At 43.0% G+C, this 19844-nt stretch overlaps 1 protein-coding gene across 1 annotated transcript in view; it reads right to left on the bottom strand.

Annotated features, from left to right (window-relative positions):
- LAMB1 (laminin subunit beta 1) overlaps nucleotides 1-19844 on the bottom strand; it is a 75329-nt gene that overhangs the window by 49195 nt on the left and 6290 nt on the right. Inside the window, exons 4-11 of the mRNA XM_023519583.1 lie at nucleotides 17403-17476; nucleotides 10219-10407; nucleotides 10069-10132; nucleotides 6390-6592; nucleotides 3617-3737; nucleotides 1862-2050; nucleotides 1191-1370; nucleotides 947-1059 (exon numbers count right to left, since the gene is read on the bottom strand). Coding sequence (XP_023375351.1) covers nucleotides 947-1059; nucleotides 1191-1370; nucleotides 1862-2050; nucleotides 3617-3737; nucleotides 6390-6592; nucleotides 10069-10132; nucleotides 10219-10407; nucleotides 17403-17476 — 1133 coding nt within the window. The remainder of the gene's footprint in view (nucleotides 1-946; nucleotides 1060-1190; nucleotides 1371-1861; nucleotides 2051-3616; nucleotides 3738-6389; nucleotides 6593-10068; nucleotides 10133-10218; nucleotides 10408-17402; nucleotides 17477-19844) is intronic.

Raw genomic sequence — 19844 nt, 5'->3', positions numbered from 1 at the left:
TAACAGATGCAATGAGCCTTGTGGTGAATGCATCTTTGTCTAGTTATCTGATTACTTCGTTAGGATAGATTCCCAGGAGTGGGATTACTAGGTCAAAGGGTATGGAGATTCCGACAGGTTACTGATACGGATCTCTGAGGTGCTATTCACAAAGCATAAACCAATTTGCATTTCCACCAGCACCTCATTATATCCTCACTAATACTAAGAATTCCCATTTTTAAAAGTTTTTGTTAATTTTGTCTATAAAAGTGTACTTCAATGTGGTTTCATTTTCCAGGTTTTTTGGTTTGGCTTTTTTTGTGGGGGGGAGCAGTCTCAATCTGGCACCCTGAATAGACAGCTATGGCATCATAGCTCACAGCAACCTCAAGCTCTTGGGCTCAAGCAATCCTCCTGCTTCAGTTTTTCCATTTTTTGTAGAGATGGGGTCTCACTCTTGCTCAGGCTGGTCTCTTATTTTACAATGATGGTGAACATCTTGTGGAATTTTTCATTAGTAATTGCTATTTTGTGAATTGTCTACTCGGGTCTTTCGTCATTTATACATAAAGGTGATGGTAAAATCTGTAACAGTAAAAAAATTTCTCCTTTAAAAAATGTTACCCTCAGGCTTGGTGCTGTGGCTCATGCCGGTAATCCTAGCACTTTAGGAGGGAGGCCTAAGGAGGAGTGTTTTGAGGCCAGCCTGAACAACTTATCAAGACCCCATCTCTACAAAAAAATTAAAATTAGACAGCTGTAGGGGCACATCCTTATAGTTCCAGCTGCATGGGAGGTTCAGGCAGGAGGGTCATTTGAGGCCAGATGTTCCCGACTACAGTGAGCTGTGATCACTCCTCTGCACTCCAGCCTGGGTGACACAGCAAGACCTCTTCTCTAAAAAAGAAAAAAAATAAAAGTTCACACTCAAACTATCCATCCCACATAATGAAGATTTACCTACCAGACACTGGTCACAATGTTGTCCCATCACCAGACGCTTGCAGTAGCAATGTCCTGTCTCAGAATCACAAGGATTTCCACCAGGAATTGTTCCCAGAGGATTACAAGCACAAGCTTTATTAAAGACAAAATAAAGAAACAAAACCCAAGTGAGTCCAAAGTAGTGGTGTGGCTTTAGAATCACAAAGGAAGATAAGACTTATGCACACAGCAGAACTCCCAAGCTTTTTAGCCAACAGACTTACATTTACAACCAAACGGATCCTCAGCACTTAAGCCATAGAAGCCTTCTTTGCACACATCACAATGTTCTCCTTCCACGTATAACTTACACCGACACTGCCCAGCAATGAGACCGGCAGAAAAATCAGTATAACTATCACAAATTCCCTCATTCTGAGAACCAGCCGGGTCACATGTGCATGCTAAGAAAAAGGAAAAGCAGCATGTTAAAAGCAGCAGGAAAACCAATGTATCTTTGCATAAATACATATGTTCCCTTCATCCCTCTGAATCTTACAAAAATAGACTAAAGGCAGCTTGACTACCAAGCAGATTCCTCTCCCAGAGTCTCAGATGGCAATTAAAACCCCAGTGCACCATACCTACGGTGCATCTTACAAGGGTACATGTGAAACTTACTAAATGTAGAATATAAATGTCTTAGCACAATAACTAAGAAGATGCCATAAAGGCTATGTTAACCAATTTGATGAAAATATTTCAAATTGTATATAAAACCAGCACAGTGTACCCCATGACTGCATTAGTGTACACAGCTATGATTTAATTTTAAAAAAACAACAAAAAACAGTGCTGGTTCTGCTCCTCATACTCTGAGCTCTCAGGGAAGGGTTTTACTACAAACTATTCAACATGAAAGGCAACTTTGAGCAGGTCCCACAGGGTGACATACGTTCACAGACATTAGGATCTCGGATGTCCCTCTCTGGGTGCTGGTAGTAAAAGGGTTTGCACAGCTCACAGCTGCGCCCCATGGTGTTGTGCTGACAGTCATCACACACGCCCCCGCTGACGTTCCCAGTGGCCAGGTAGACGGCCATGTCGAAGTGGCATGAGCTGGAATGTTCATTGCAGTTACACTCTGCAAGACAAGACCAATGTCAAGAAAAGCCTTGTAAATCTATAGACCAATGGAGGATGGGAGTGGCAGGAAGGAAGCTCATTTAGGGAATCAGGGACTAAGTTCAGGCAAAATGGCAGTCGATGTGAAGGCATTCCTGCTGAAAAAGTACACATCCACCTAAAGCAGGCTGGAAACAACGATGTGATCTTTATGAAATGGATACAGTTATCTGCCCTCTTTGAAAGAGAATGGGCTATCAAGAGTGGAAAACCCCAGGGGGAAGTCCTCTCGGAAGTTTTATCATAGAGAGAACACTGCCATTCCATCAAGGATGCTTTCAGGTCCCAGTCGTGGGACAGGATGGAAGGACACTGAGCCGAAGTACCTTTGGGAGAGAAGTTCCTAGGAAAGCCTATTTGGGCTCCCTGCCTCAAGGAACATGGCATGATGGACTGACTCCTCCTCTCCATCCACACCAGGACAGGGTCTGCAGTAAGGACTCAGGTCTATTTCGCAGCCATCTAGCTGGTCTCCTTGGAGGCAGAACTTCCCTCCACCAGCCCATTTGGCAGAGTCATCTTGGTGCAACCCAGCTTTGCGCATCTCACTCTCAGGCTCCGCAATCCACACCAGTTCCTCTTGTCTTCTCACCACGCAGCTGACTCAGCCTGGCCCTCTGACGGCTCCACACTCTAGCCACCTTGTCTGTCTCCCCATGGCAACCGAGCACCATGCAGAGAGGGACTGGGCACTGATAGGTCCTCTGTGCCCAGCAAATACTGCTCTCAATACACTGGCTGAATTAAACCTCAGAAGTACTCCCCTGCCAGAGAGTGTGCGGTGGTCTCAGGAATGTCCTTGTAGCCTTACACTTCCTGTTCTGCTCTTTATCTGAATTCCCCCCCTCCTTCTTTTTTTCTGACCTAAGCAACTGTTAAGTATTCACTCAGGGCCAGCTGTGTTCTCCTTACTAACAAAGCCTTGCCCACTCCAGCTCTCACTGGTTTCTGAAGCTCTGGAACAATCCTTCTCAGTGGGGCAGAGGCAGGCACATTTGTGAAGGAGAGGATGGGGATGCAGGCCAGAATCACTGTGTGTGGAGCGGGGAGGGGCGCTGGCGTTTTAGACCACGTCTCTGCCTGAAGAACACCCCTGGGACAGAGTTGGATGGAGGTGTGCCAGAGACTGCAGCTGGGCTGGCACAGAAACTAGGCCGAAAACTCTCCTCCATATCTCAGACCTTAAGGAACTACTACACCATATGTTTCCTCCATTTTCTGTCATGGTCATCTTATCTTCAAAACAAGTACAAGGTCAGAGACAACATCTTAGGCTTTTACTATCACGGCCAAACTACACAGGTCAGTGCCAGACACACAGGTGTTGCTCAGGGGATATTAGTGTATTAATTTAATCGAACAGATAATGTTGGTCTCCTATAAGTACCAGGGCGAAGTTGGGAAAGAGGTAATATGAGTAACTTTTCTTTCCTCTGGAAAATAACATAGTATTACAGTACCTCTAATCAGAAAATGGATACTGGAGTCTTAAGTGATTCAAGACATCCCTTTGAAAGAGACTTACTTTTACAGGCGTTGCTATTTCGACCTTCGGCAGGTCTCCAGGGTAAATCATGGTAGAAATCCATGCACAGTTCACAGTTTAAGCCCTTGGTATTATGCCTGCACATGCAATGTCCATGTACCTTGAAAGTCATAAAAGCAGGGAAGAGCAAAGTAAGAGACACACTAATGGTCAGTTTTTCTCCACAGTCAATTGAAAATATAAAACCCTTTTTCATACCAATTTCTAACTCACCACAGAGAGGGGGTCTTTGTTTGCTGTTATCGTCTCCCTCCCTCCAGGCATTCTATGCTGTTGATTGCTCTTGGCCCAACTCTAGAATACTTTCTATTATATAAGGGATGTGCAATAAATATTTCATTGAGTGGCTATGAGAAGAACCCATGGCTGGGCATGGTGGCTCACATCTGCAGTCCCAGCACTTTGAGAGACCAAGGAGAGAAGATAACTTCAAGCCAGGAGTTCAAGACCAGCCTGGGCAACATAGCAAGATCCCCATCTCTAAAAACAATTTTTTTTTTTTAGGGCAACATCTGTGGCTCAAGGAGTGGGGCACCGGCCCCATATACCAGAGGTGGCAGGTTCAAACCCGGCCAAAAACTGCAACCAAAAAAAATTTTTTTTTTTTTTAATTAGCTGGGTGTATAGGCTGGGCACAGTGGCTCACACCTGTAATTCTAACACTCTGTGAGGCCAAGGTAGGTGGATCACTTGAAATCAGGAGTTCAAGACCAGCCTGAGCAAGAGCCTGTCTCTACAAATAGCTGGGTATTGTGGTGGGTGCCTGTAGTTTCAGCTACTTGGGGGGCTGAGGCAAGAGATTCACGTGAGCCCAAGAGTTTGAGGTTGCCATGAGCTACGATGCCATGGCACTCTACCAAGAGTGACGAAGTAAGACTCTGTCTCCAAAAAAAAAAAAAAAAATCAGCTGGGTGTGGTGGCCCAAGTCTGTAGTCCTAACTACTTGGGAGGCTGAGGTGGTGGAAGTAACTGCTTGAGCCCAGAAGTTCGAGGCTGCAGTAAGAAGCTACACGGGCACCAACACACTCTAGCCTGGGCAACAGAGACTCTGTCTCAAAAAGAAAAGAACCCAGATGAACAAAATTAGTTACTTAAGAAAAAGAGTTTAAAAAAGTCTACTGTAATAGAAAAGTACAAAAGTTATAATGCAGAAACACTACGTAAATGCATGTACTTAACCTGAAAACCAACTCATAATGCTGCAAATTTTACCACCAGCCCAGAAAACCATTTCTCTTAAAAGGTTTTTGTTTGTTTATCTTATTTTGTTTTTTACTTCAGGCATAGCACTTATATATTTTTTCCATGAAAATAAAACTTTAAAAGGTAACCATTTACCACACTGATTTTTCTCCTACTAAGCAAGGAAATTTTAAAAAATCTCAGAAAAAGATACAAATTAATTTCTTTGATGAAGGGCCCATGATGGCACTATTTTGCCTTGTCACTCTTAGGCACACAGAAGACCCCTGGGGCATATAAATGCTGAATAAATTACAGTTCTTCAGTCCAAACGTGTATGCACATGGGCTTATACTAGTTTCTATGGAATGGAATTCCAGGAATGGGTCCATCCTGGACCCAGCCTCACAGAAGTACAGTCAGCATAAGACTGACACCGTCTCAGTACCTGGTGGTTTTACATAAACTGATACCCGGTTCCAAACACATACCACAAGTCGTATGGGGACAAACTGTATGTACTGTGAGACCCATGACAATGACAAGACTTTAGCTACACAGCAGATTTGTTACATGCTAAATGAAATACAATCTACCTAGCACTCCCTGGAAGATTTACCAGTAAGATTTAAAGAAACACTCATCTCCCTATGGGCTCTGCTAAAAATTCAACTTTGTTTATTATGCAGTAAAAGTTTTAACTGGAGTGAAGAGAAGGCCTTAGTTTTAGAAGAACTGAAGACACGCAGTCCTACACTTTCTTTGACAAGGACTAACAATCCTTGGAAAGGCAACAGAAAGTGAGGCACACCCTTCATCAAGAAGGGGGGCCCACAGCTTGAGGAAGGAACCCAGAGATTTGAATTCCTACCTGCTGTTCACTTACTTAGGGCTCATTAGCAAATTACTTAATCCCTGGTTTCTTCTACCAGGGATAGTTGTTTTAGGAGATCTCTGCAAGCCCTATGTGGCTTTAAAATCCTCTGGGTCTGTAAGAGGTCTGCTAGAAATTGGTAGAATATGTTAACCTCCCCTATCTGGCAAATCACTCAAATCCCAAATTCTAAAACAGATATAATTTGCAAACATGGCATCAAAGTGGAAAAGAATGAAATTAGAAGGCAAAGATAGAAACAAACTCCATTTTGATCCCTAAAACATCCCATGGGGCGGGGTTTTCCCAGTTTCCGTGGGCTGAGATAATTTTGACCATTAGCATAAAAAGGAATGTTTATGGTTTTTAATCTTCCCTAATGAAAAGGCGGGCTCAATTGTTACTTAGACAACTTTTTAATCCTTGCTGATTAAAATATCTACGTTAGCAATAGCCTGCAGTCACAAATTCCAAAAATTAATCCATTGTCTGTGGAATGAGCAGTCTGTACATTCTCATAGTCCAACAAACTCTTCAAAGAAAAAGTCAGCAATCAACCACCAACACAGTGCAAAGGATGAATGTTAAATCTGGAAAACTACCACCTCTCGGACAATGGGAAGGGCTTAAAGGAAGACCAGCTTCCAGTAGAATCACCTGTATAAAAGGAGAAACCCACATAAAGAGCTGGCTTACCATTCCTTCAACTTCTTCACTGACTCCATCCACGGGGGCACATTCGCTGGCATGGCCATAGCAGAAACAGTTTCCTCGAACCACCATATCGTAAACTGCATAATAGTACTTTTCTCTGATTTCCATTCTGGAATCCAAAAGGTTATCTCCCAAAGTATGCAGTTTTACAAACTTGATCCTCAAGTTGGTGATTTTTAATAGATCTAGGAAGGTCACCAAAAAGATGAAAAGTCTGATCAAACACAAACAATAATTTATTTTTTTTCTTTTTACATCATTTCTCTTTAGAGAAAGGCATGACAAATAAAAACAGCTTAAGTAAAGTCCCTCCCCCACGCCGTCTGATCTAGATGACTCTACTAGGAAAGCCTAATGTAATATGACAGTGCCTGGAAGAAGGGTTACTACATTCTCGTCAGTTTAATACAAATGTCTTATTTCTGTGATGGATCTGTTCGCAGTCCAACTTTTCAGAAAGCAGTGTAAAAATGAAGAAATTGTGAGAATGCAGTTGCTTGATTGCCAGAACCCACTGGCACACGGTAATATAAAGTATTGTAATACCATCTGGTTTCCACAGCACTTAGTGTTGGTCTCAAAATCAGACAATTCCATTCAGGTGGGAAAAGATTTACTAAGGCACTTAAATTCTCATTGTTAAGACAGGAACATATTTGTGTCTATTTCTGGAAGGGAAAATACTATCTGAAATTTCCCACCACTTAATGCCTCCCACGTGACCAAAACAGATTTAACACTATAGCATAACCAGAACCCAAGGAAAGACTATCTCAAGTTTTTAAGCAACATTTTGGTCTACCGCTTTTTTTACCAAACATTTCCACACTTATCAATAGGACAATTACATGAGGCTAAAGGGCCTTAGTCCTAGGGTACTGGGACAAATTGTTTTTTCCTAAATACAATTTACTTGTAAATCACTTTCTTTCCTTCTCCTTCTTAGGTCTGTAGACTTAACACTGGGCTATCAATGACATTCTTTGGTAACTGGATAAACCAAGAGGAATTCAACCTTCTCCACCAGGCTTTTCATTAGTTACTATTGTTCTGCTAAACTACATTCCAAGAGATTGACTAGTCCATCTGGGCTGTCAAACTCTGTAGCCTAAAACTGTTCTTTATGCTTTATTTTCATTTATACTGATGCATCCTCATAATTTACAGCACAAGACAATAGGAGAGTGGCCCAGTGCATCTGATACTTTCAAAGGCCCAATACAATTTGAAATATTCATGATATATGCAGAGCTTACAATGAAGCAACAGAAATGGCTGTGGGTGGAAAGGGCAAGTCCGTGTGTTAAACTTAGGTTCTTTGTAAAATTGAAAACTCAACAGAGGAACTGTGGTACTACTTAGCTGAATGGCAGTCACGCATGCCAACATCGCCTCCTGCACAAATCCTCCCGCACAGAATGAGCACAAGCGCCTATTGACGAGAGGCCAAACAACAAACCTGAAGAGCAGCTGGAGTATTTAGAAACCCTTGAACTGATCTTTGTGGAAGCCCTAAGTAGAGCTAATCGGCTCTGCCCACTCTCTCTTGCCATATTTAACAGCAGCTGAGCTTCGTCTTTGCCTTGTCCTAAGAGGCAAATCACTTCTGAAGTGAGTCTCAGAGTTTCAACATAAGGACAAATGAAGAGATAGTGCTTCTTTGATTACAGAGCAAATCAAAAGCAGCATCAGCTAACGCGGTGCTTCCATAACACAGAAGCCATGTTAACAACAAAAGAGAGTTAAAATTAGAAGGGCAACACATTCCCCAAGTCCCACAAATTTCACTAATAGGGGAGCAGATGGTGAGTCCATTTAGGGACTCCGGGGTGTTTGTCTTGGAGCCCAGGCACACATTTTTCACAACTGGAATTTGAGACACAGAGGGAAGGCCTCACAGCTTACTCGGAAATTGACACAGAGCTGGACGTGCCATTAAATATTTGTTTTACAATAGAATGAATAAGTTATGGACCAGAGACAGCCTGGGCGACAAGTAAAATTAATTTAATTGGGGAAGAAACACTTTTCTGGCCATCTTCCCTGGACTTCTTCCATTCTGTTCTTCCTTGCTTCAAGCTTAGAAGTTCCAACGGGCCTTGGTTAAAAATAGGGCCCTATGCAGCTGGGGAAGATCAGTGAAAATCAGCCCTGCCTCTACTCCACCGACTGCACCTTAGTAGCAGAGGAGTTAGCCTCACTCTGACATTCGGGACCAGTTCTACACCAAGACCCAAACCATGGCCAATGGCTACAGCAACAATAGTAGCGGCGTCTTCAGTTTACTGAACGCTGTCTCTGTGTCAGGCATTTTGGTCGCCCATTTACACACATCCACAACCACCTCCATAACAAGTCTAAGGTCAATATTACTATCTGTGTTTACAGATGAAAAAAGAGGCAAAAAAAAAAAGTTTTAAGTAAATTACTTGCCCAGGTCACATGGCTACAATAGGATAGAACTGGGATCTAAATCCAGCTCAATCTGACTCTAGAGTCCATTTTTTAAATTACTGTACATTCTACCTCCCAAGAAGAGCAACATGGAATTGTCTAATGATGAGAATAGTTGTTGACCATGGTAAAGGGCTCTGAGCTGAGCATCATAACACACGGATGCCAGATCTGACTTAACAGCCACATATCACTTAATATAGTGACACAGCCCAACTCTGAGCCTCACTTCATTCATCTATTGAAGGACATACAGCCCTCACCTTCTTGAGTATACTTACCATGCAAGACTTCGGATTTCCCTCAGTATTCTCTTTCTTCTTCTGACAGGGAGCACTTTAGCCCAGAGTTCTACAGAGCACGTGGCCACCAGCTAGAGAATCTTTCCTAGTGTCTTTTGCAGTATAGCCATGTGACTAATTTTGGCCAATGGGGAGCGAGCGGAAGTGATGAGTACAGTCTCATCTTTAGATGGAATTCTAGCGCCCACTACTTCCTCCTCCCCCACTGGGGGGGGATGAGAATATGGCAGTGGTGGGCTAATGTGGATGAACCTAGGAACATGAGTGGCCTTAACCCTAGGGTTGCCAGATTTAGTACACACATATAAAGGACGTTCAGTTAAGTGGGAACTGCAGGTAACTATTTTTCAGTATAAGTATGTCCCAAATATCAGAGTGGTTTAGAGGTCATAATTATATCAACCACAAATATTGTATGGGAATTCACTATTTACCTAAAATTCAAATTTAACTGGGCATCACCTTGTATTTTACTTGGTAAGCCTAGTTATGGCAACTGAGCTACATTTTTTTCTCTGGAAATCCCTCTTGTTGATTTCATAATGGAAAATGTGTATCTTAGTCAAGCAACTGTATTTTTTGGAAGACTTTGTTCCAATAGCTTAATCTATACCGTAACATAGTCAGCAAGAAAATAAATAAGACACTATGATTAACATAATTGTTTGAGTACTTAACTATACAAATCTTTTACTGTTATCAAAACGTATACCCCATCAGTGAGGCCTTTTATTACTGCCAGTTCTAAGACCCCCTGGTCAGATACCACAGAGGGAAGAGGACAATGACAATGGTGAATTCAGCCTTGAACGTTAAATTTGAGTAGCAGTGCTAAACCACTCGGGGTAAAACTTATCCTGTGACTGCTGTTTCCCATCAAAGCTTTTACTTGAAAATAAGCTTACTCTGTATCCTTGGGCTATAAGGATCTTCTATTTTGAAAGCAGGATCTAAAGCACGAAATATCACCTAAAAAATGGATAAAAGAGTAATTGGTATTTTTGCAATGATCCAAAAGCAGACCTGCAAGTAGAAAATGAAACAAGTGAACAAACCTCTCCTTCGGTTGAGGGTTCAATGTCAGAATATCGAGAATCACAAATTATATCATCAACTTTTTTCATGGGGCCAGTTGAAATGCCGGGAAACGAGCTCTCGCAGTCATAGGCAAAGTATCTGTACACGCCCCAGGTCTTCCCAAAGTCGGACGATCGTTCTATCAGCATCGCAGCTGGACGGAATGTCTAAAGGCAGACAACAAAGGTCTCATTTGATGTTTCTTATTGGCAATCTGCCTTTTTTAAAACCTCAGGTGAAAATGCCACTCAGCTGTGGGCCACAAACCTTGCCTGCATGTGGTTGGAATTTCAGAATGGTGATATTTCAAGTATGTCAGACTATTCCATGGAGCCTCTTCTTGCAAGGAAAGTATCTAGTCTCTAAATTTTTCACTTTTCCCCACCCTACTAGATTATTAAACTGTTTTTCTTTAGAAGCTGATTACAAACAGGCCTTAATAGCAAACATGCTTGGTTATACTTAGTCCCCAGCCCACAAAGGACTGACCAGTCTGAGTGCTTGTTCTTTCATTTGTCCATTTAGTATTCAATAGATCTGTGTAATGACAACCTACTCAGTACCAGCCTGCAGCCTATAAGCCATCTGTAGAGACAAGTAAATGACGTACAGTCCAGGGAGTACAGACAGGGGTGTAAAGCAGAGCAGTGTACTTTGGGATAAGAAGAGGAAGGGATCATTACTAAGGAAATGAGAATCCAGCAACTCCACGGCTAGGTTATACCCAAAATAACTGAATTTAGGACCTCGAATAGACCCTTGACATGAATACTCACAGAAGCACTACTGCAATAGCCAAAAGAAGGAAAGAATCCCAGTGCCCATGAACTACGAATAGATAAACAAACTGTGACTGTACAATAAATTATTATTCAGCTGTAAAAAGGAATAAAGAAACACTCATATATGCTACAACATGGATGAACCCTGATTATGCTAAGTAAAATAAGTCACACCAAAGGACAAATTTTTTTATTTTTAGAGATGGGGTCTTCTGTTGCCCAGCCTGGAGTGCAATGGAATGATCACAGCTCACTACAGCCTTAAACTTGAGGGCTCAAGTGATCCTTCTGCCTTAGCTCCCTGCCCCAAAAGATAGGCATTGTATGATTCCACTTACATGAACTACCTAAAATAGCTAAGTAGATAGAGACAGAAAGTACAGTAGACGTGACTGGAGGCTGGGCAGAGGGAAATGGGGAGTTACTGCTTAAGGGCTATAGAATTTGTTTGGGGTGATGAAAAGTTCTAGAAATAGTGATAATGGTTGCCGAACATTGTGAATAAACCTAACACCACTGAATTGTACGCTTAAAAATGCTTAAATGGTAGATTTTATGTTATGCATATCTTACAACCAAGAAAAAAAGAGGTAGGAGTTATTTCACAGAGATGACGTCAAACTGGATCCTCAGTGAGTAACAAGGTGTCTTCCAGGCAGAGGGGGGTTCAGGCGTCTGCACATGGCAGAAGGGGTTAATTGGCACACAGTAGGAAGGTGTTTACCTTTTTGCAATCAAAAAGGAGCTTCAGAAAATTTAAGTGGACAGAATGAAGTGATGAGATTGCAGGTTAGAGAAATAACTCTGGGCTCGGTGTCTGTGGCTCAAGTGGCTAAGGCACCAGCCATATACATCTAAGGTGGCAGGTTCGAATCTAGCCCAGGCCCGCCAAACAACAATGATGGCTGCAACCAAAAAAAATCGCCAGGTGTTGTGGCGGGTGCCTGTGGTCCCAGCTACTTGGGAGGCGGAGGCAGGAGACTCATTTGAGCCCAGGAGTTAGAGGTTGCTGTGAGCTGTGATGCCACAGCACTCTACCCAGGGGTACAGCTTGAGGCTCTATCTCAAAAAAAAAAAAAAAGAAAAGAACAGAAATAACTCTGGAGCAGAGTTACTGCACATAAACAATACAAGATACAGGGAAACCAAGTGCAAGAAAAAAAAAATGAAGGCTTTAACTCAACAAACATAACATGGATAGAGAGAAATGGATGGAATTGACTGTTCTGAAAATTTAGTGATGGTAGAACACACTGAATTCCCCTTGGTGATCGATCAGATTCCAGGGGAAAGCGAGGTACAAGAAAGGAACACAGGAGCCTGCACTTGGGCAGCTGGGTGGATGTGGCCCAGGACAAAGACATGGAGGAGTGAAGGCATTTAGCTGTGGGCTAGGCACATGTGTGGTGTCCACGTGGAGACACCAGTGACAATCAGAAACAGTGGTCCAGCCCTCAGCTGCAAGAATGGAGCTTGAACCATGAAGGTGGGAGGCAACACAGAAACACAGTATCTGAAATCTCCAGGTTTGTGATGTCTCAAAAGAAAAAAAAAAGCAAAGGGCCAGATGCAGAGAACCAAACTCTGTTTTCCAGGAAGATGTATTTAGACAGAGAAGGAAAACAGAGTGGAGCCATTAACACTAAGTACATTATTTCACTGAACCCTCTATTATGGCGGGGATTTGTGTTTCTGCAAAATTCACATATTAAAGACCTAAGTCCATACTTTGGAATGTGACTGTATGTTGAGACTGGGTCTTTAAAGAGGTAATTCAGGTAAAACAAGGCCATGAGAGTAGGCTTTAATTCGATATGACTAGTGTCCTTATTAGAATAAGAGATCGGGACAAAACACAGGTGTAGAAGGAAGAGCCTGTGAAGATGCAGAGAGAAGACAGTTGTCCACTAGCCAAGGAGAGCGGCTTCCACAAAACCCACTGGCACCTGGATCTCGGGCTCTGGAAATGGGAGAAATGGATTTCTGTTGTTTAAGCACCCAAGTCTGTGACACTTTGCTATCATAGGCCTGGGAAACTAATACACCCTGGCAACCCATTTGTCTCACAGATGAGGAAAATGAGGCTCAGAAGTAATTGACACGCTAGTCATAGGCAGAACTTAGACTGAAATCCATGCTGAATAAGACCAAACCTGCCTTCCTCCCTCACTGGCTAACAGCACAGTAGAAGACTGAAAAATGGGTGTCAAAGAAGAAACTGAAAAAGGACCCCCAAGCCGGGGGAGGATGGAGACTTAGGAGGGTGTGGGGAACAGGGTCAAGTGGAAGTGAGAGATGCTGCCAAATGAGCACCGAGAACAGGCAAGCAGGCGAAGGTTTCCACACTGGCAAGCACAGGGAGAGTATTTGGGGAAGTCGAAGGAAGATAACAATGGACGGAGATGAAAGGAAAGTTAAGCTGACCTAGAAAACAGAATCTAAATAGAAGCACTGGCTTCTGAATTCAAAGCAATGCCTGACAGAAATTTGGGTGAGAGCTAAGGGTGAAAACTAGAAATATGCCAAGACCTCCTTCTGTCTTCCCCTAATAATCCCGCTGGCTTTTTTTCTCTGATAAAAAAAAGTCAAGGGTAAGAAAATAGAAGGTTATACTTCGACAGATTCTCTGACTTACTCATCACTAGCTGCTCGGCTTCTTATTTTTCACCTATCCTGGAATACATGAAAACAATACCGTATTAAACTCAAGAGAATATTAGACTAAGAATTGTAAATTAAAGGAAATTAATTGAAAAAAATTCAATGAGTAACTGAACCATGTGTGCCAAGAAGCAGGGCAAGCTCCCCATAAGCCCAGAGTCCTGGCTCGCGGGACCCGGGGATGCCTGAGAATAGCAAGTCCCATCAAGAGAGCAGAGAGAAAAAGCATGAAGCCAGTCCTGGCTGTGCGTCTTTCTCTCACCCCTCTGGAAACTTCTAAGTCCCAAAAGACCCTGACAAGTCATCCAATTTCCTGTGGAGTTAAGAAGCTGCTGGAAACCAGAGCAACACATTTCACCTAAGAACAGAAACTTCTCCATGTTCTTTGCTTTGTCATCAACGTTCTCCACATTGCTGCAGAGTTGCCTCCGGATATCTAATGAACAGAAGAGCTAGGAGTTCCAGATCATCCAGCTATTTAAAAAAATAACCTGCATATATGTGAGGTGAGTGTTTGGTAGTCCACCTCCACTCAGCAATCAGCCATCTCCCCGGCCAACCCGGCAAGGAAGAAACAAGGGCTGGTCATCGTCCCCAACCTCCGTCCTTTCCTGACTTCACTACTGTCTGTGGTCTCACCATCTTCCCAGCTACTTAGTTTGAACTGTAAGTAATTTTTGATTCAGCCCTTTCCTTCCATTGTTCCACTTCTAGCCTTCCCACCACTTCATGGTTCAACCTTTGATTCTAAAGGACGCAAGTGACTGCCCTTGACAATAATTCTCAGAGGCAGGAGCAGCAGAGGGTACAGGAGTATGGAGCAAAAGGATACTATGAACTTGAAAAAGGTTTCCAAGTAACACAGCACTCACAGCCAGTGTTTCCATTAACATCACCCCCAGGGATGCTGACCTCAGTAAGAGCCTCCCAATCTGCCCCCTCTTCTTGCCTCCCCTCCCTTCCTTTGCCTTTCCTCCTGGGCTAATTCCTGAAAGACAGGGCCCATATTCATGTCAATAGCTCCGTGGCTTATAGAGTTCACACTTCTCAGCAAGGAATCAGGGTCTTTGAGTCTAATCTGCTTTTACTTCCCTTTTCTGCTCCCTCACTACTCCAAACCGGAGGCACATCTACATACTATTTGTTTTTTGTTTTTTGTTTTTTGAGACAGAGCCTCAAGCTGTCGCCCTGGGTAGAGTGCTGTGGCATCACAGCTCACAGAAACCTCCAGTTCCTGGGCTCAAGTGATTCTCCTGCCTCCACCTCCCATGCAACTGGGACTATATAGGCACCTGCCACAACGTCCAGCTGTGTTTTGATTGCAGCTGGCATTGCAGTTTGGCGGGCCCAAAGGCTGGATTTGAATCCACCAGCTCAGGTGTACGTGGCTGGTGCCTTAGCCAGTTGAGACACAGGCTCCAAGCCGCATACTACTTGTTGAACCAAGTCTGTTCCCTACCAAACCTTTGTCTCAGTTTGCTCCACCCTGGATGAGTTTTCTTCCATTTCCTCCCACTGCCATCTGACATACTGCTCAACCTTTCTGGCCTAGGTCAAGTACAGTTCCAAGTCCTTTCCTTGTGAAGCCTTCTCCTTTGTCCCAGGCTGAACTTAATCTCTCCCTCCTTCATGCTGGCACAGTGTCTGAACTTCTCCTGTGGCAGTTAGCACATTCTGTCATGTGGTACAGGGTATCTGCAAGGTTATCTTTCTCCCTGAGAAGACTGGAAGCCCCCAGAGTGCAGTCACTATGCTATCTTTAAAATATCCCATAGAGTGTAGGACCGTTTCTTGAAAACAGAAGATGGTTGAATTCTTTTGTTCACTTACTCAAATGAGTAAATGTCTGTAGCTCAATTACTACAAGCCAAGAATCAGCATTTGTAAAATTAGTTTCCACTGGATAGCGCCTATGGCTCAGTGAGTAGGGTGGCATCCCCATATACCAAGGGTGGCGGGTTCAAACCTGGCCACAGCCAAACTGCAACAAAAAAACAGCTGGGTGTTGTGGCAGGCGCCTGTAGTCCCAGCTACTTGGGAGGCTGAGGCAAGAGAATTGCCTAAGCCCAAGAACTGGAGGTTGCTATGACCTGTGATGGCATGGCACTCTACCAAGGGCAACAAAGTGAAACTCTGTCTCTAAAAAAAAAAAAAAAAAAAAAAAATTAGTTCCTACTATACACCAGGGCAGCAAGATCATCCCTATGCCCAGAACTGAGGGGCACATCACAGTCCTCTTATGCAGGATTATTCCTCCTCCTGTTTGACTTCCTTTCACATGGGAAAGCCAAAGCTCTGGCCATGACTGCCAGAAAGGGTTACAGAGATTCACATCCAAGTCCACCCAAGCCCAGAGATGTTGCTTTTCTCACAGGAGCCAGACCTAAAGGATGAGTTTCCTCCAGAAACTCGTCTGATAACCTGTACCATTCTTTAGGTCTCAGCACAGTCCCCACCTCTTCTGTTGGACCTTCTGCTCTTACTCACATGAGGAAGCTGATCTTTGCCCACTGCATTTACTTAATGAGTGTTCAACCACAGACTATGTGCCCCAAAGAATTCTGGATATAAACAAACTTCAAACTATGTAGGTATGTGATCAGATGCCCTCTCCAAAGCCAAACAGAGGACCATGAACATTAATCAGGTGATTTTGCATATTTTCAGGTGTCACATGACATAAAGGAAACATCCTCATGTGTGGATGAGTATCAAATTAACCACCAGGTTCAACATGTGCCAGTGGAGGGACAGGGGCTGGTGACAAAGAATGACTGCCAAGTTACTTAGTGAAAGCCCTCCCAGCCTGCTCAATATCAGGTGTTGCAGTCCCATTGTACACCTCCCTGCCCCTGGGCCTAGGACAAATAGCTCAGGCCTGGGAACCACATGGCCCAGTGTCCCTCCTGGTCACATCCTGACCCCACACCCACCTTTGCCCCATGGCCTCCCAGGCTTTGGTGGCAGACACAAGTGAGACTTTCATGGCTACCTGTCTACATGGTAAATCTATCCCTGGCACCTTTTCCTAAACTGAGAGGGTACAGATAAGGCCCCCAACCCAACTGAAAACTATTCAAAAGTGATTTTAATCTGAGAAAATAAGTAAATTATGGGTTTTATGTGCGCCAACATGTACTTTAAGCCATGGGAAGTCTGTTATTTCCAGGCAGCTGCTTAAGAAGAAACAAAGGGACTTTGTATGGAGACATTCCCTAGTCCTGGAGTCATTTTACATCTCTAAAAGAAAAAAATGAGAAAACCCACATTGAAGAAGGCATCCACATTACTCAAGAAACTGTGAAACCATTCCCACAAATACTGCAGAACTCTGAAAACCCAAGATAATATGCTTCCTTTTCAGTTACCCAACTCAGCATTAAAACATAAACACAAGGGATCAGGGATTTACTCGCCAGATGTTTTATTGTGGTTTGGGAGAGAGTCAACACTGTCTCACTCTCTGGGAAATAAAAAGATACCCAATTAAAAGTTTACAGTTGAATTACCTTAGAACAGAGGCTCTTCTCTACCTATTGCCATGAAGATAGAGTATTTGTTAAATGTAGTAATTCATGCCCATGTTTAACTTAGCTCAATTTATGGCAACAATATTTAAGTTCTCATTTAGGGCAATTCACAACAGACATATGCTTTGAAATGGGCAAATCACACTGTGCTCTCCTGTGTCATTCATGAGAAAATTAGGGATTTCTTACCTTGAAAGTCATTATGAGATGAGTAAAGTGGAATTCTGCTTCCAAATCCAGTTGGATAGTAACATTTTCCACGCCTATAGATTTTTTTAGAAATAAAAAAGTAAACAGTAAGATAAACAGGAACATCTGTGAATAGTTGAGACCATTTTTTAAAAAAATTATCTTTACAAGGCATTGCCTGTGGCTCAGTGAGTAGGGTGTCGGCCACATAAACCGAGGGTAGTGGGTTCAAACCTGGCCCAGGCCAAACTGCAACAAAAAAATAGCCAGGCATTGTGGCAGGCGCCTGTGGTCCCAGCTACTCGGGAGGCTGAGGCAGGAGAATTGCATAAGGCCAGGAGTTGGAGGCTGCTGTGAGCTGTGACGCCACAGTACTCTACCAAGGGCAACAAAATGAGACTCTGTCTCTTAAAAAAAACTATCTTTATGTTCCTCAGAAATCGTCTTTGCATTCTGCCTTAAGCTGAGAGTAAGACAATAATCCTTTGTACTTATTTAGGTGGCAAACCACAAATCAGAATGAGTCCTCAGTTTTCCACAAATCATTCTGAAGTTCAACATGCTGCATCTGCTCATTGGAACAAGACATCTGGCAGAATGCCTCAAGTGCTGTCAAGAAAGACATCTTTTGCCTAGGAAGAAGTGAAACATCTTTCCAACTCCCGAAGCCCAGTGACTCCCCAAGGGGGCAGGGGGAGAGGCACTTCCTGTGCACAGGAGGGGGTCAGCTTGCAGTCTGATGCACAGGGACACAACCCTCCTCCCGTAGAAACACAAATATTCCTTTTTCTCTATGCAGCAGCAAAGAAAATAAATAAGAGCCTACCACATATGTTAGTTATACTCCAACTTAGAAAATCCTATCCCCGATGGGGAAACTTCTGGATGCATTTCCACAATTGGAAAACAATGCCGAAGAGACAAAGAATCAGTCAAATAAACGAACAGGCCCAGAACAAATACTAACATCTTCCCTTTCAGGGGAAAGCCTGAACAAACAAATGAGCCTTTGCACCATGCCCTGTGGGTCAGTCGGTCCCACTTTACACACTAAAAAGGCCACTGGAATTCCAGAGATGGAAAGCACCTCCTTCCCAATCCCTAGAGTGCTCCAGCCTGTCTGTTTGGTAAAGGACACTTTTCCACATTCCCTGTGTTTGAGAGTGTTTCTGGGGTCCATCTCCTAGAGCAAAGGAAGTCTTAAATGCAGGAAGACAGGAATGTGTCAGAATGAATCATGTCACAGACGGGTGTATTTTCAGGAAATCAGGAGGACCTTTTGAAATAAACTCTCCTGCTGGAAAACTGCCCAGTCAATTCAGGGGGAAAAGTGGTCACTCGAACGGATATGAGTTAGTTGGAATGTTAAAGAAAAACATTATAATCATACTAACTAACCTTATCTCACTTATTAAAAAGAACCCTAGTACAGAACGACCATGGACGTTTATTTTTGAGTTGAAATGTTAGCTAAGCAACTATACATCTCTCCTCTTCCAGGCTTTTATAAATCTACAGTATTTGTTCAAATTTAAGAGATAACGAAATAACAGGAAGCACAAAGCAAGACTAATGTCATTCCTGCAACAGAATATGCGGCAATGCACACACCAAAGGCATGTTCTGTTTAGATTTATAACCTGATAAAGCACTACCTCTTTGTTCTTGTTTTTTTGTGTTGTTGTTGTTTTTTTAATATAGAAGAAAAATCATGAAGAAACAAGGTCATTCTTGTACAGTATATTTGATTTCTGTCAGACCAGGAATATATTATCCTGGAGGGTAAGTTAAAAGCAGCTGCACATTCCAAGCCTGTTCCTCTGCCTGAACACTGATCATTTAGCACCACCACACATAAACACAACTCGTGCAAAACACACAGAAAACAGATAAAATCACATTCATAAAGAACGTCTTTAATTATGAACTATTAGACAGACAGAGATGATAGGGTTATAGTAACAATCAGTCTGACTTTCTAAAGACTAAGTTCCATCAGTCTAATCTTATCTAATCCCCTGTGACAAAGAACTCAAGCCCCTCTATGTGAAAAATCTCCTTTCTGGCATTCAGACTCTTTTTGTCCCACAGATTCAAAGCTGTAGAAACTGATTAACTTTTGACTTAACTAAGAAAAACCTTCCTTTAGAACTATTGCACATAGGCCAGGCATGGTGGCTCACACCTGTAATCCTAGTGCTTTGGGAGGGAGTTTGAGACCAACCTGAGCAAGAGTGAGACCCCATCTCTACTCGAAGTAGAAAAAATTAGCTGGGCCCTGTGGCAGGCACTTGTAGTCCCAGTTACTTGGGCGGCTAAGGCAGAATGCTTGAACCCAGGAGTTTGGGGTTGCTGTAAGCTAGGCTGACACTACAGTAGGCAGGAGCTCTAGCCTGGGATAATAGAGTAAGACTTAGTCTCAATGTCTCAAAAAAAAAAAAA

The sequence above is a fragment of the Otolemur garnettii genome, unplaced genomic scaffold (genome assembly GCF_000181295.1).
Source record: "Otolemur garnettii isolate 467f Iridium unplaced genomic scaffold, OtoGar3 scaffold00005, whole genome shotgun sequence".
Lineage (NCBI taxonomy): Eukaryota > Metazoa > Chordata > Mammalia > Primates > Galagidae > Otolemur > Otolemur garnettii.
Note: the sequence above shows the minus strand (reverse complement) of the source record. Positions and strands in the feature narration are given on the sequence as shown.